The sequence below is a fragment of the Perca flavescens genome, chromosome 1 (genome assembly GCF_004354835.1).
Source record: "Perca flavescens isolate YP-PL-M2 chromosome 1, PFLA_1.0, whole genome shotgun sequence".
In the NCBI taxonomy this organism is placed as follows: Eukaryota; Metazoa; Chordata; class Actinopteri; order Perciformes; family Percidae; genus Perca; species Perca flavescens.
Genome location: NC_041331.1, coordinates 32,359,787 through 32,374,277, shown reverse-complemented (window position 1 = coordinate 32,374,277; position 14,491 = coordinate 32,359,787). Strand labels below are relative to the sequence as shown.

General features: G+C 40.1%; 1 protein-coding gene across 1 annotated transcript in view; it reads right to left on the bottom strand.

Moving 5' to 3' along the window:
• Positions 1-14,491, bottom strand: part of unc13c (unc-13 homolog C (C. elegans)) — a 110,348-nt gene that overhangs the window by 46,809 nt on the left and 49,048 nt on the right. Inside the window, exons 13-16 of the mRNA XM_028575211.1 lie at positions 13,519-13,675; positions 13,037-13,105; positions 4,456-4,545; positions 3,262-3,390 (exon numbers count right to left, since the gene is read on the bottom strand). Coding sequence (XP_028431012.1) covers positions 3,262-3,390; positions 4,456-4,545; positions 13,037-13,105; positions 13,519-13,675 — 445 coding nt within the window. The remainder of the gene's footprint in view (positions 1-3,261; positions 3,391-4,455; positions 4,546-13,036; positions 13,106-13,518; positions 13,676-14,491) is intronic.

The window sequence follows — 14,491 nt, the reverse complement described above, 5'->3', positions numbered from 1 at the left end:
AAATATGTGATAATGTCGATGATAGAGATTCTTTTCAAATCAATTTGAATTGCTTGCTCAGTAACAAGTGTAGTAGTCTCCTAGCTCCTCACAAACCTTCCTAGGGATTGCTTTTGCACGCCTGTCAACAATAACCGACCTCCCTCTTCAAAATCAGACTGCTTCTCTTCATCTGTCTACTTATGCATTAGTATATGCATAACGCATGAGCATGTGTGCATATGTTCATTGTTCATAGATGCATGTGCATGTTACCAGGCATTTCTGGTCTGTGTACCATCATTGTCGAAAAATGATGGTAGTTTTTTTCCTTTTCCACGATTCATCTGCCCTCTTTCCCCTACGTCTTGCTTTTTCAAAATCCTCCTTTTCCTGCCAGGATTTAAGAAACTGTTAAGCTAGATTCCCCCTGCCACTCCTCCCCCCAGTAATTTTACGCCAAGGCAAAAGCTGAGAGCTTTGTTGTTATGTTATGCAAAAAGCCTCGTTGTGGCTGGGATATTTCACTGCCTGCCTGGCCACCGTGTCTCTTGTGTCGCCACACTCAGTCACTGTTACCAACTGGAGAATTGGGGTCTGAAATGTGTTCTATCCGCTGAGTCAAAGGCTACCTAGTGTATGTGAACATAATAAGTTATAGTCACAATGAGATTTGCTCCGGGTTGAAGCTGATGTCCTTTTCTTTTGCCGTGGAGGAGGCATTGATGGAGAGGCTGTCAATTGTGAAACTGTGGTGGACGATGTAATTAGCAAAAGTGTCTATCCCTCCGGTTTGGTAATTGCTTACCACCCCTCAGGCTGTTTAAACAAAGGTAGCTTATTATTCAACTTTTGAGTGGATTGCACCCATTATCCTAAAAGACATTATCTTCTGAGGTGTGGAGGCCATTCTCCTTGGGAAGTAAACCGTAAAATAATCAGGCGGAACTGCCTGTTGCCTGATTATTTCCTCAAGCAAGTAAACTAGCCCATGGAAATCTTCATGTGTTCGGAGAAGCAAACCCTAACTGATACTGTGTTTCTTGGAATTGTAATTAAGTGTGTCTGTGAGTTCTTCATATGAGAACATGTCTCCAGTTGCTTGTGGCATGCTAGTGATAAATTCCTACATGTGGAGGAATTATGGCAGTACACTTTTATGCCAGTTTACTTATATTGTGAAACTATGTTGAAACTTATTGTTTGTGCTCTTACATTATCCATCTGGACATTTGAGAGCCAAAAGAGCCTTAAACAGATGAGATGGTGATTTGAATCAGGTAACTGCTGCCTGATACTTGGCTGCCTTTATGTGGCTCTTCACCACAGACTCTCTTTCTCAGAAGATTGAAGTACTGCAAAGTTTGCAATATACATGGTGTACTGTATTGTCTGGTAAATGTGAGTCATGACATATAGCCTATTAATTTCCAGCCAGGCTGGACTGAATTTATACTTTACTTACATGAATTTAAGTAAGCTACATCACCAAGCTTAAACAGTTCATTGTTTCCGTTGATGAAGGTAGTACAATCATAAAGACTCCATTAAGTGTCAGTTATCTAGTTAGTGTTGCCTATCTGCCTGGCTAATTACCATATGTTGAGAAGCTAGTTTGTAGATTAAATGTGATTACATAAATCAGCAGAGCAGGTATGCTGTCAGCTGCTTTCATTTAAGTTTAGCAGATCTTGCTCACACTGTGTTTACTCATGAAATTATTAAGAAATGCAGAAACTATACGCAAAGAACCTTTAAAATAACAATAAACACATACGCCAGTGTCCTGTGTGTACTATCCATAAGAATACAAAACCCTTTATTAGAAATAGTATTTTTCATATATATATAATAATATTTTATAATATCTTGTTTGTTTGCTCTGGATGGGCCGGGTTGGCTTATATGGCTTTTTAATCCAAGGGAAGCCATAACAACAACAACCATAATGAAAGAAACAAAAGAACACTAAAGCTGAACAGCTGGCAAACAAATCCCATAACAAAAACAGGGTGAACAAATGCAACGCCGTTATTACAATTACAGTTAGCATTAACATTCAGCTTTTCAACATTTGCTGCAAGATGTACAAAGATTGCTTCAGCCACAGATGAGGCAATGTTGTTTAAGGTAAAACGTAGGGCTCAAACATTTCCAATACCGATGCAGATACGGGACTTTGAAATTGGGTATTGAACGACGAGGCATTTTTCAATACAAGATACTTTAGAGGCAATTTGGTTGGTGCCTAAAAAGTATTGAATTTGGTACCCAGCCCTAGTATAACGTGTCTCAAGATGATTGATAAGCACTGGGACAGGATTTCAACCAACTAACAAAATACCCCAATCTTTAAGACAAGAAATCAGATGTAAAAAGTAAAACCCTCAGAGCAGAGTTTACCTCCCTGCTCTTCTTCTTTAAAAGAAAGTTTACAATGACTATCTGATTAGTTTCGTGTTTAGGAGGAAGGCGGAGGAAGAAGTGATTGGGTGAAGGGTTTGACTGACCAATGAGCCAATTATCATCAAGTTGCAACATGCAGTCGGCGCAGCAAAGAAAGGCTATATTCCGAAGATGAGAGGCACGGGCCAGGTCTGGTGCGAGAAGCATGCCTGCGCCTTATTTTGATTAGACTCTAACACTATCCACACCTTATGACCTGGCACCTTAATCTCTTCTTCATCTTTTTGACACAATTAAACGCACAACTATAGTACAGTAACTATTCTTGCTCAACCTACATTTTAGCTAAATTGTCTTTGTGTATGATTTGACTAGCCTTTAGGGTTTCAAGATATATGAAAACTAAATCCAAGTGAGAACTTAATAAGTGTTGAAGTGACACATTGTTTAGTGTGTGCGTCAATACATCTGCAAGATGTAATGTAAGGAATACAGAGTTCGCAAGATTCTGCAGTTATTTACTTTTTTCGGGTAAAAAGTAGTGTAACGCACTACTACTGAAAATTTGGTAACGAAACGTAGTTCCTTTTTCAATTCGGCGCAACGTTACTTTTTCCAGGGACAGATTTGACAGCGACACTGCTTTCTCAGCTGCGCGCTCACAAGCTCCACACGTGAGCCAAAGCTAACTTTTGAGAGCGTTTTAAGCTTCGTGGCTTTTTGCTGGACGGCGCTCTGAACTTCCCCAACACTGGTTATTTACTCTGTCCCTGTACCTAGTACAGCTATGTTGGTACCAGTGCAAAAGTAGAGGCCTGGCGTTAATGACCTGAACAGGTTGATTAGTAGTGATAGTCATATCTGGAAGCTGTTTACCTGGTCAAGGAGTTGGTTGTACAGTTCATGACAGTTATCAAAAATGTATTTGTATGTGGAGTCAAGACACGCCTTCACGCAGTCCTTCACCACCATACTGGCTCTCGGTGGACTCTGGAGCTCTTGTACCTGCAAACATACACACAAATACACATGCATGATTAAAATGTTAGGTGCTCTCCTCGGTCTCACAGAAGTTTATACTATATACAATTGTACAATAACTATATATCATGTTAACAACCCAAATCAATGGCCGTTACTGTGTCTTAAATCAATTTCAATGTATAGTGTACCATCCATCAGTGGAGTGATAACATAATAATATCATATTACATTGTACATGAAATATTAATCCCAATATATAACTTCCTTGTGAAAAAAGGGCAACCTATTTGCATCCATTATGTATATTATAATTGGCATGTGGCCAGACTGGCATTTAGGTGTGTGTGCAGTATATCGTAAAGTAAAACTGTAGCTCCTGTGTGTGAGCAGCTGTGCGTATACACAGTAAAGCGCAGCATGGGCATTGCACAGATTGAAAGCATTGGTAAGCTAAAGTGACAGATTTCATTCCTTTGCTCATAGCTGCCATCTTAGCTATGCCTCAGTGCACCAGCGCTACACTCCCACTCCCGCCGAAAGAGAGCTGAATGGAGCCGAGCGGAATACAGCGGAAGACGTCAAGACATAGTGTTGGGGGAGAGTTGAGGGGGAACACGATAGAGCTGGAAGCATTTTAAACATGTACGGTAGGCTAAATGTGGTATGCTGTGTTCAACACACATAACACAAACATGACCCCATTGTATCGTTCAAGAAATTGTGCGACAAAAAATAACTTGGATTTGAGTAATCAGTGGTGTTGAGAGGGACACGTTTCCGTGAATTATGAGTTTGATCGATTTTACCTAAACACAAATGTGGCTTTATGTTTATATTGAATGTGCAGTATAGTATTACTAGTCATTCAGTAAAGGGCACAGCTTGAAAATAACCTCTACAAAGGTTAGTTAGCGTTGCGCTCCGTCATCATTTATTACAATGTTTAGGTTTCTTTGAATTTGTTTTGAATTTGTTCCTCCATCACCCATAAAATTGTACTTCCCGCCCATACGACACACACACACACACACACACACACACACACACACACACACACACACACACACACACACACACACAAGCTACCTTCATTCTAAAGAAGGTGATGCTGGTCAGCAGATCAACAGTGGACTTCAGATCTTGGAGACGCTCTGGGTTTCCTGCAGGGAAATTATCCTGGAGTAAGAAGGAGAGAGAGGAAAAATAACATGAGGAGACATCTTGTTGAAAGCAGCCTTTTAAAGTCGCACACCCCCACCCACCACATCACATTGCTTAGCCCGAAACACTGAAATTGATTACAGAGCAACGCCCAGCAATCATACCGAAATGACTGTCTGTCTAATCGTTTAGTGGACAAGGGAGGTCTCTGCTGATGAAAACCTCTATTTTGGGGCCATGAAGTCATCAGGCAGAGCAGAGCACCGTGACGAGGAGCATATAAAGCCCTGACAGCCCGCAGGAAAGGCATCACTGCCCCATACATTATCCTAGTTCTCCTACTCTCTCAGTGATCTAATAAAATTTTGCTTGTTCTCTATCCCTCCTCTGTTTTGTCAATAAATGTTCAATGGAGATTCAGGAAATGGAGCCAAATCTTCACAGCAGCCTGTACGCTTGACAGTACAAACACAGGAGAGGTCTATCTCAGATCAAGGCCGATCAGCAGAAGCAAAACTCGCCTGACATCTTTTGGACGTGGGCAGCATAGAGATTTTTATTGGGATGATGAATTAAATAAAAACCCTTCAGATGAGCAGTTTTCAAAGAAGAAGCAAGAAACACAAAACAGACAATGGAGTTTTGAAAAATAATTGTTCCAACACAACCCGGAAACTCCCACTATGTGTAGGCCTACTACGTTTTTTGAGCAGTTTATCTGTCACCGGATTTACATCAGCCGCTTGAAAGGGCAAAGGCCAATGGGGAAACACCACTCAACACTCATGTCTTCACACTCACTCCGACCAATGGTGGAACTTTTTTTTTTGAGGTTATAGGCCTGGCCCTAGTAACCTGACTCCGCCAGATGGATTGCTTTGCATTTGCTCGGCATATCCATCTGGGAACTTTCCGTTGGAGAACTTTTGGGAAGGGGTGAAAATACTGGTTAGCTGATTGGATGAACCATCTGTCTATCACCTATGTTGGTGATAGACGGGCCAAATCAACCAATCAGATCCACGAAGCGTATGAAAATACAACCACAAGCCCGCCCCTGCTGCTGCAGGCAAAGCATAGCTCGTTAGCTCAGCAAGCAAGCAACATGTCGGTAAAGGAGATTTGCCGTTTGTGTAACGAGAATTTAGGAATAAAAGGCACCATTTCAGGTTCCCGGACCGCTGTCTGAAAATACTGGTTAGCTGATTGGATAAACCATCTGTCTATCACCACCTAACACGCCTCAAAACCAACGCTGATTGGCCCGGTCGTTTGGCTAACGGCTCCAAATTTTCTCTGTCTCAAAATGCCAGACTGATCTGCGAGTGGAAAACTGGAGCTCGCGAGATCAGGACGGTGTCACGAGGCTATGGCCCTAGGTGATCCAGCCAAACATGTCAGTTGTCTACTTACATTATATTTCTAAGGTCTTAAAGATAAACAGCCTCCAGGAAAACAAGCTTGACACACATTCTGCACAAGAAAATGTGAATATATATATTTATTCTATCTATATCTATCTATATTTGGCTTCTGGAAAAAAAGAAAAGAAAATCATTTGGGACTTTTCACATGAACAAGTTCTTATAAAAGTATAGTAGTATTTAATCACTTCTTTCTCACTAAAAGATTTTATTCAGTTCAATTTTAAAATGTGATTTAAGAAGCTTGAATATCCTGTCTCATTCAGTCCACAGAATCTTTTTAATACCAATTCTTACAATCTATTACAATCAAAGAATATAATGTTCTTGCAGGTGTTTTACTGCTACCAGTCTTATTCACAGAATGGAGCCTGTGAGTGCCATCAGTCACTACCCTTTCTCTCTCTGCTGACACTGAACTTTTTTTAACAATAACCTCACATACATGTAGCCTTCAGACAAAAGTGAAACCATCAGTCCCTTTGAAACATGGACTCTGTAGCTTCCACTGCAACCTTGAGTGATGCCATCAGTACACCACCTAAAAATCACTGTGCTGGAACAGTTACAACCACAGTTTGAGCAGATTAGTGACAGTTGTCGATGTGTTTGAATGTGAACAATTTTTTTATAGAGTGAAACCAATTAGGTCTGCAATGTGCCTTTGTTGCTAAAAGGTAATAAAAAAAAACGCTATGTAGGTAATCAACTAAGGCCGCTGCATTCCTCAAGCAATGTCAAACTAGTCTGTGCTTTCTTGCTTTTCCAATAGATACCTTTTATCAAGGAGAGGAAAATTACCCATGAAAGAGTTGAAATTGCACAGAAAAAACTGCAATTTTCACTACTGCCAGGCTGCCTTTCAGTGATAGTGGAAGTCTGACCCATTGAGTCTGCTTGGTGTTTAAATGAAACAGTTTTTTTTTCAAATTGCAGACATAATAAAATCTCATATCGTATTCTATACATTTAAATAAAGGGGAAAAAATGCTTCACAGTGTAGCATTTTTAATTTGTTAAAAATGCTACATTGTGATAGTGGATTCTGACATCAAAAGGTAATCTAGCTGTGTAACTATGATGATTGAAGTCAAATAAAGTGAAGTGCTCATTGGCGCTCATTATGTTTGCTGCAAATGAGGTAGGTGGGTTCCTCACAAATGCAAAATATTATGATGTCAGCTACCAATCTAATTTGATATTTGACACCCTGTTTTGATGGGTGCACAAACATGCATTCATTATTGACTACATGTGTGTAAAGTGAGGAGCAACTGAATAGGATTTATCCAAATTACTGTATAATCACAGCTTCAGGAGGGGAAGCAAGTTTGGGATGCTTAAAAAGCTTAACACCAGCATGTACTACTTGTGAACTGGTAAAGCATTACTTACAAAGCACAACTGTGAATTGTTTTTTATTTAATTCAGCGTCTCTCTGTTTCTGACGAGTATACAAAACTTATTAATCCAGTGTCTTACTGTACTTTACAATTGCTGGTGTTTAACACAGAACAGATGTATTGCCCAGAAGCAGGCACGCATACGAAAAAAAGCAAAGCATCCATCTCTGAGCCAAAGTAGAGACAACATCAGCACTGCCTTCCAAAGAAGACAGAAAGTCCATTATGAGACGGGACGAGGAGTGAGTGATGCTGATGAGCATTCAGTTCTTTGTCTTTGTTCTAGCGCACATTACATGTTATGTTGGGCCTGTGCCTACACTGAATGCAAAACCTTAAAGCAGTGACTGCTTATCATCAAAAACCAATACACCGTACATTGTACACTGTGTATTTTAACATTTAATATTTTTACAAAGGCAGCAGGATGGCTAAAAAAAACCATTGCTAGTCAAACACCGGGCAACATGTGGAGTGAGTGCAGATAATCATGTGGAAAAAAAGAGACCCTAAGCAGCCATAGTACTGGACCTCAAACTGCCACAGGAACACTGCACTGGTCACCCTGCACTCTGACCATCCTGAGCAAAGGCAACGTAGTATGTCTGTGTGAGGATTTGAGTGTCTATTTCAGTTGAAAAGGTATGAATCCTATACTTAATGGGTAGCCTGGATGCCAGCCAAACTTAGCCCCGCCCACAACATTTGAGGTCGGGAAGTTTGGTCTGGACTTGATCCGTTGTGGAGCAACTATGCTCGAACAGAGCTGTTCGGACCAATCAAATTGTCAGGGTGGGCTTTATACGATGATGGACAGATGATTAAGAGCTCTGCTTTGCCAGACTAGCACAGAGGTTTATTATCTTCTGCCCTCGGTGAAAGGTAATACTAGCTTGTCTCTTGTACTTGGCTTTTCACATTGTCTGTCATGAAATTGAAATATAATAATGAAGGGTTAGCTCTGGATTATGTAGGTTTTGCTCTGCAAAGAACAAAAGTATCCCAAATACTGGCAACTATGCAAATACAGCTTTGTTCTATGCTAATATTGTATTCCTCCAGAAAATAGAAAATGACTGTACATTTGTCTGCCATGTGGGGATGACAGAGACCTGTTGTTTGCTTCTTTAGCAGACTGTGATATGTATAAGTACATCTTACCATAGAGCAACCTTGTGGATATTATAACAGAAGTGTAATTTGTTGTTCATGTGGTGCTTAACAGCTCAATGTTACTGAATATGACACAATCCTGCTGTAGAGAGCAACAGGTAAAGTATGGAACAACTATTATATGTTTTTTTTACATGAGGTGGCAGCAGGAACTACAGCTCCGTAAAGCAACAAAGCAGTAATAATACACAGAGTTTCATTTTAAGAACATAACGCACAACTCCCAGGGGTGCTTACTGAGCAAACATCACTTTATATGAAACTGTCCAAACTAAGCCAATGGCCCAAATCCCTCACAGCGTGTTCTGAACACTGAGATTTTATGTCCAACCCAGTGAAACCTGCAAATCCCAGCTAAGACAGACTGCCTATACAAGGTGTCACCCTGTATCAGGGCTGTTAGAATAAAGTTTAAAGGGAAGAAACGCATATGTAGCAAAATGTAGAGTGGCAGCTGCACCCTGGCTCCCTCTCTGCGGATTTAAGTCCCCTGTTTTACAAAAGCAAACTCAATATACCTCAGAATGTCATTATAGGGAAATCCATACGGTGAACAGGCGGAGTAGCCAGATCTGAATCCTATTACTGTCCAATAGTGGCAGGCCAGCTCTGTGGGACGGCTTCAAAAAGTGATAGAATGAAAGACATATGTGTGTGTGTGTGTGTGTGTGTGTGTGTGTGTGTGTGTGTGTGTGTGTGTGTGTGAGAAAGAACCACTGGTCTGTGGCAGGCTTGACAAGAGAGCAGCAGGGCAGTGCTGGCAGGTGTAACCAACGTGATATTCTGTGACTGCTCTCAGTGAACGTGTCATCACCAGACAGCCAGGCCATCTGAAAATAAAAGAGGCCATCCCTTCTTCACTTAAACCTCTGTCTCCTACTTTGTTGCCCTCCCCACCATCATCTGTTTCACCTCTCTTTCCAAATCCATCTTTTTCCCTCCAACTCTCTCCGTTTTTTGTCCAAATTCCATCTCCTCCAACTCACTCTCTGTTTGTTTCATCCAACGCACTTTTTTACAAATCCTTTTTATCCCTCCCTTACTATTTGCAACTTCATTATGTCTCCCTCAAGTCCTCTCTCTTTCACGATATCTAATCGCTGTCCTCTCTCCCTCTCTTTGGCTGGACCGCAGGGACAAGCCCTAGGACCTCAAAATTCTGTCCTTGTGTCGCTAAGTCACTGAGTCGCTCTGTCGCTGAGTGATGAAGTAATCCGTGTGATGTCAGTGTTGGAGTTTCCCCATTGGGCATTGTCCTTTCAAACCGTATTGCCGCGAAACAGGCTTTAACTTTGCTACTGCCCATCAATCAGCTGATTGACTTCTTCAATAAACGGTGGATGTTGACGTTCTTGCTGCTGCCACCTGTTTTTAAATGCATGGGCTTAGCAGCATGGGTAGAGTAGGCTACATGCAGATGCACGGCACACCACTGTGTGTGTGTGTGTGTGTGTGTGTGTGTGTGCTTGTTCGTCTATATTGATCTCTCTTCAGACATAAATGAATGTTTGGAACTAGTAGGCCTAGTTAATTTAGAAAAAAAACAATCACAAACACCAGTGACAAAAGGCTATTTATATAAATATAGTGGATGGGCAGGTTTTGATATTTCATCATGTGAAAATCAGGGGAATTGAAACTCCAGGAGAACACCAGGGATAGGGGCAGGGACAATAGTATACGTAGCAAACTAAGATAAACAGTTAGACTTCACACCGACAGCTTTTGTTTTAGCTTGTCACAATTCGCTATTAGCCAAGCTAGATTGCTATGCTCGTGTAAAACATAACAGCAGTGGATGAAAAGCTTTCTATATGTCTATATGTTTATACTTGTTGAACAGGTGTATTGATAAAGTATTGGCTTTTTTAATCACAAAGGTTATATTGCACTTACTTCGGCTACAGTAACGAGTAGTTGTCTCCACAGTGGCCTCTCTGATCTTATACACGGTTCAGCCATATACTAGGTTTTGACCTAGTCTGGTTTCCCCAGACAGAAGGATCTGCTTATATTAGGGTTTTCTCTGTAATCACATAGACAGTGTGTGCGAGAGATGTGGGTTTGTGTCTGTGGATGTGTGGTGTGTAACAGGTTTAGCTCTCCTTGGACTGCTCTAGAAGATTATGTCAGGATTTCTATCTGCCTGAGTAGAATACAGAGGCACCTTTAGAGGCAGATCTCTGTCAATTAAGAGACGCATTTCAGTTTCTTTATTTTACTTTTTTTGGGGGTTGTTTAATCTACACCATATATTGATGATTCATGATTGGCACCTTTTCTCATTTATTTTGGGGTAAGGGAGGGGTAGCAATGTTTTTGATTGTTCCTTTTGAAATAACGCATATTCATTGGTAGGTAATTTGATAAGGTGTGCAGGGGTGCAGGTGGTTAAAAAACTTTATATATTTTGTTAATTTTGTATATTTTTTTAATTAATATAGCTTTTTAGGTATATTTCATTTTAGTAAGTTATGTTTCATTTTATACAAAATATAATTTTCTTTTTTCATTTGAATATTTTATACAAATAAGCAGGTACAGCATTCTATCAGCATCTATCACTGAGCAGACAACAAGAAAAAGACAACATGTCCAAGACTGTGCCAAATGGCACAGCTTACTGTAGCCCAGTGAGGCATCAAATGGTGACTTTCAACAGTTTACATCAAAGGCATACAGCCCTAGATATGACAGGTCAACCAGAAAATTATCTTTATACAGGATTACAGCAGAGCTTGCTAACAAATGTTGCCTGCTGCTCATCATTCAGTGACAATCACAGAACAAATGACCATGGAGAATGAACCTCATACAGTAATCATACAGTAAAACAAAAAGGCCTATAAGTGTGACCAACTCAGTGGGGGATGAACCGTATACTACACCCGTATAGCATGATTCCTATCAAGTTCCGTCTAACCCCTCAAGGTTATAAAAGCCGAATATGTGCCCAAACTCTCGCCTTCAATGAGGACGGAGCAAGTTGAATAACTCTTTCTGTGAGGTTTGCCATTGTTTACGCCGACTAAACTACTTCTGCTACACTCGTTCTTCTTTTGACGTGCCCAGGCGCACCATCTATGGGAATGGCTAGCTAAACTCATTTCAGGACAATAGTATATACGCCATTACAAAACGAAAAATAAAATAAAAATATGAATCGATTTTTGGAATTCTATGAATTGATTTTTAATCAGTAGAGCTTGAATTGCATTGCATTTTTTAGCACACCCCCTACTATTCCTGCTCTCCATCTTGCTTCATTGCAGCAGTTCAGCTGTTCCTCCCTCTCTCTACTACCACCTGTGCATCACCCTGGTTTTTGCTACAGTATGCATGGTTAAAGAGATATTTTGCTGATTCAAATCCAGCTCTGTGTCATGGCCATGTGGGAAGTAGAGCTGTCCATCTTCCTATATAATACCATTCAAATGTCATTCTTTATTCTTTTTAATATTCAAACCCCAAGGAAATGCTACTATTAAATCTTGCAAGCTTTTCAACATTACCAACCCTGTTGTTGATGTTTATAAGGTGTCCAATACCTTAAATCCATTACCACTCAATCCATGAACCACCACAGCAGACAGAGTGTTAGACACTCACGACAGAGTCTGTTTATTGGACCATGAGGACCACTATTTCTTGAGCTGCTGATGGACCCCTCGACACCGTAGGGTGATTATTGGTATTTATGTGCCTGGCTACACCACTGGCTACAGTCTGCTGAAACTCTGCAAAAACACTTAATAGTAATTTATCATTCTGTTCATTAAATTTGATTCAGTCATTTGAACAACAATGTATGACATGAGATCCGTCTGTGTTTATATGTATCTATGTGTGATTTCTGCTTTAATTTCACACTTTTCACAAATCTTCATTCATTATCACATCTTAAAACCACAAAGTCTTCAAGCCATATACTATATGTTGTTAATACTATGTGAACATGAGTGTGGCACATGTGACATTAATAAATGTCATACCATCACATCTAGAATGACATTTACCCGGCCTTATACACCTATGCAGAAAATACACATAGAACTGTGTCCAAGAAAGAAGAAAATTCAGTTGTTAACCACATTTGGAGGGCAACATGCACACATTTGGCATCAACAACAAAGTGTAAAAGGATTGCTGCTCCAAGCCAGATATAGTAAGCACACAGTGTACTATAAACAGAGTTGAATCAACCTTGAAGCCTATCAAATCAACCAGGTGGCAGTTACCTTAGACACTTTTGTCAAGGACGTAAATAATAAACAGACTAAATGGCAACCTGCATTTTTACAGAAAAGGAGAATTGCTCCTACAGTGTGTAAAATAGAGACACAATGTCCAGTTAAAACTTGGTCTATCTACATACAGTACTATTAATGTGGACTTGGGCTACATTTTAACAGCAAACTGTAAAATGATCCTTCTTTTGAAGTGAAGAAAGTCACAGAGACAAACATGATTTCAGTTTAACACACCACATGCAAAGTTCATACATACTCGATATTTAGAGAGGTCGATCCTCAGTGAGTTATGCAGCTGGTCCAGTAATTTGACAAATTTCTCCCTCTGTCAGGATGAAAAATTTCACAATTCAGTTCAGTGTCACCACACCAAAAGCAATTTATTACACTGTGTGGTCGTTAGCATTGCTATGCCTGCAGTGATTCATTTTTACTTCCTGGAACAAAATTTAGGGGTTTAGCTATAATGCCAGACTCGGCTTACTGCCTGGAAATATTATGTGATGCCTTACAACATTAGCTTATTAAAAGTTAAATCGGAAAGCACTGCAACCTCTGAGATTTTGTTGATTTCAAGTACACAAATTGTTTTAGACATAGGGTTCAATATCAGACTATAAGACAGAAATTGATGTGACTTAAGTCTAACCCACATTTTCATTTAGCACTATATTACTATACATCACTGCAGTAATCTCTGCAGATGTCAGACTCAAACCCAACAATAGGTGCACTTACACCAAAGTTAGACGCAGCAAATCGGTCAGAAGCGGAGGCAGTGGTTGTGGTGGTGGTGGTGGTGTGGGCGAAGTAGGCATTGATATTAGCAAGCAGGTTGCTCATCACTGCTGGCACACCGGGACACATGTATTTGGCAGACAGACAGGAGAAGTGCCTACAGAGGAGAAGAAACAGCTATTACTCTACGTAGCATGAGGAGCAGTGCTGTAGCCATTTTTGGACAACAAGAATCAATAGACAATCACATGAAAAAATTGAGACAGTTTGAGACACACATCAACGACTCAATTCCAGGCATAGAAAATGATCAAGCCATGCTATTCAGCAATCCTCAATATCCACAAAGTTAAACAGCGGTAAAAGAGAACATAGTTAAGAACAGTTAAGAAATATTTCCCTTGAAATATATAGCTCTAAAAATATCCCATACCTTGCTTCTATCCATTGCTTTACAGTAACAACAGAAAAACAATAAAAAAAGTGAGCTGAAATATTGCAGTACAGTATTTCATCATTATTTTCACCTTCGGACTGCTGAAGAGAGAGCAACTTTTTTATGTTCCAAACAATTACTTCTGGTGGAAGAGTTAGTGCATAAGTAGTTAACTGCTCTGTTCATGTAGTAAAAAGTGTCTTTAATGACTACATATAGCAAATTATGTCATAAATCACAGCTGTATAACCTATACTATTAAGGACACAAGGCTACCAAGTTATAGATGGAGCAAATAAGTTTGGTAGTAAATCAAGGGGTCCTGTGGGGGCTGAGGTGTAATCATATCCAGGGGAACGGAACAGAGAAATTTACATTTTACTGCGTACCATTAAACTTGTTTGTTTCTGTAACAAATACAACCGAGACAAACTCAGGCACAGTACGTGCACTTGCCGTAAGTGTTAGTTGTTCCACTGAGGTGAATCCACATATGTCAACCTAGCACCAACTAAACCTCAATACAGTGCACTAAAA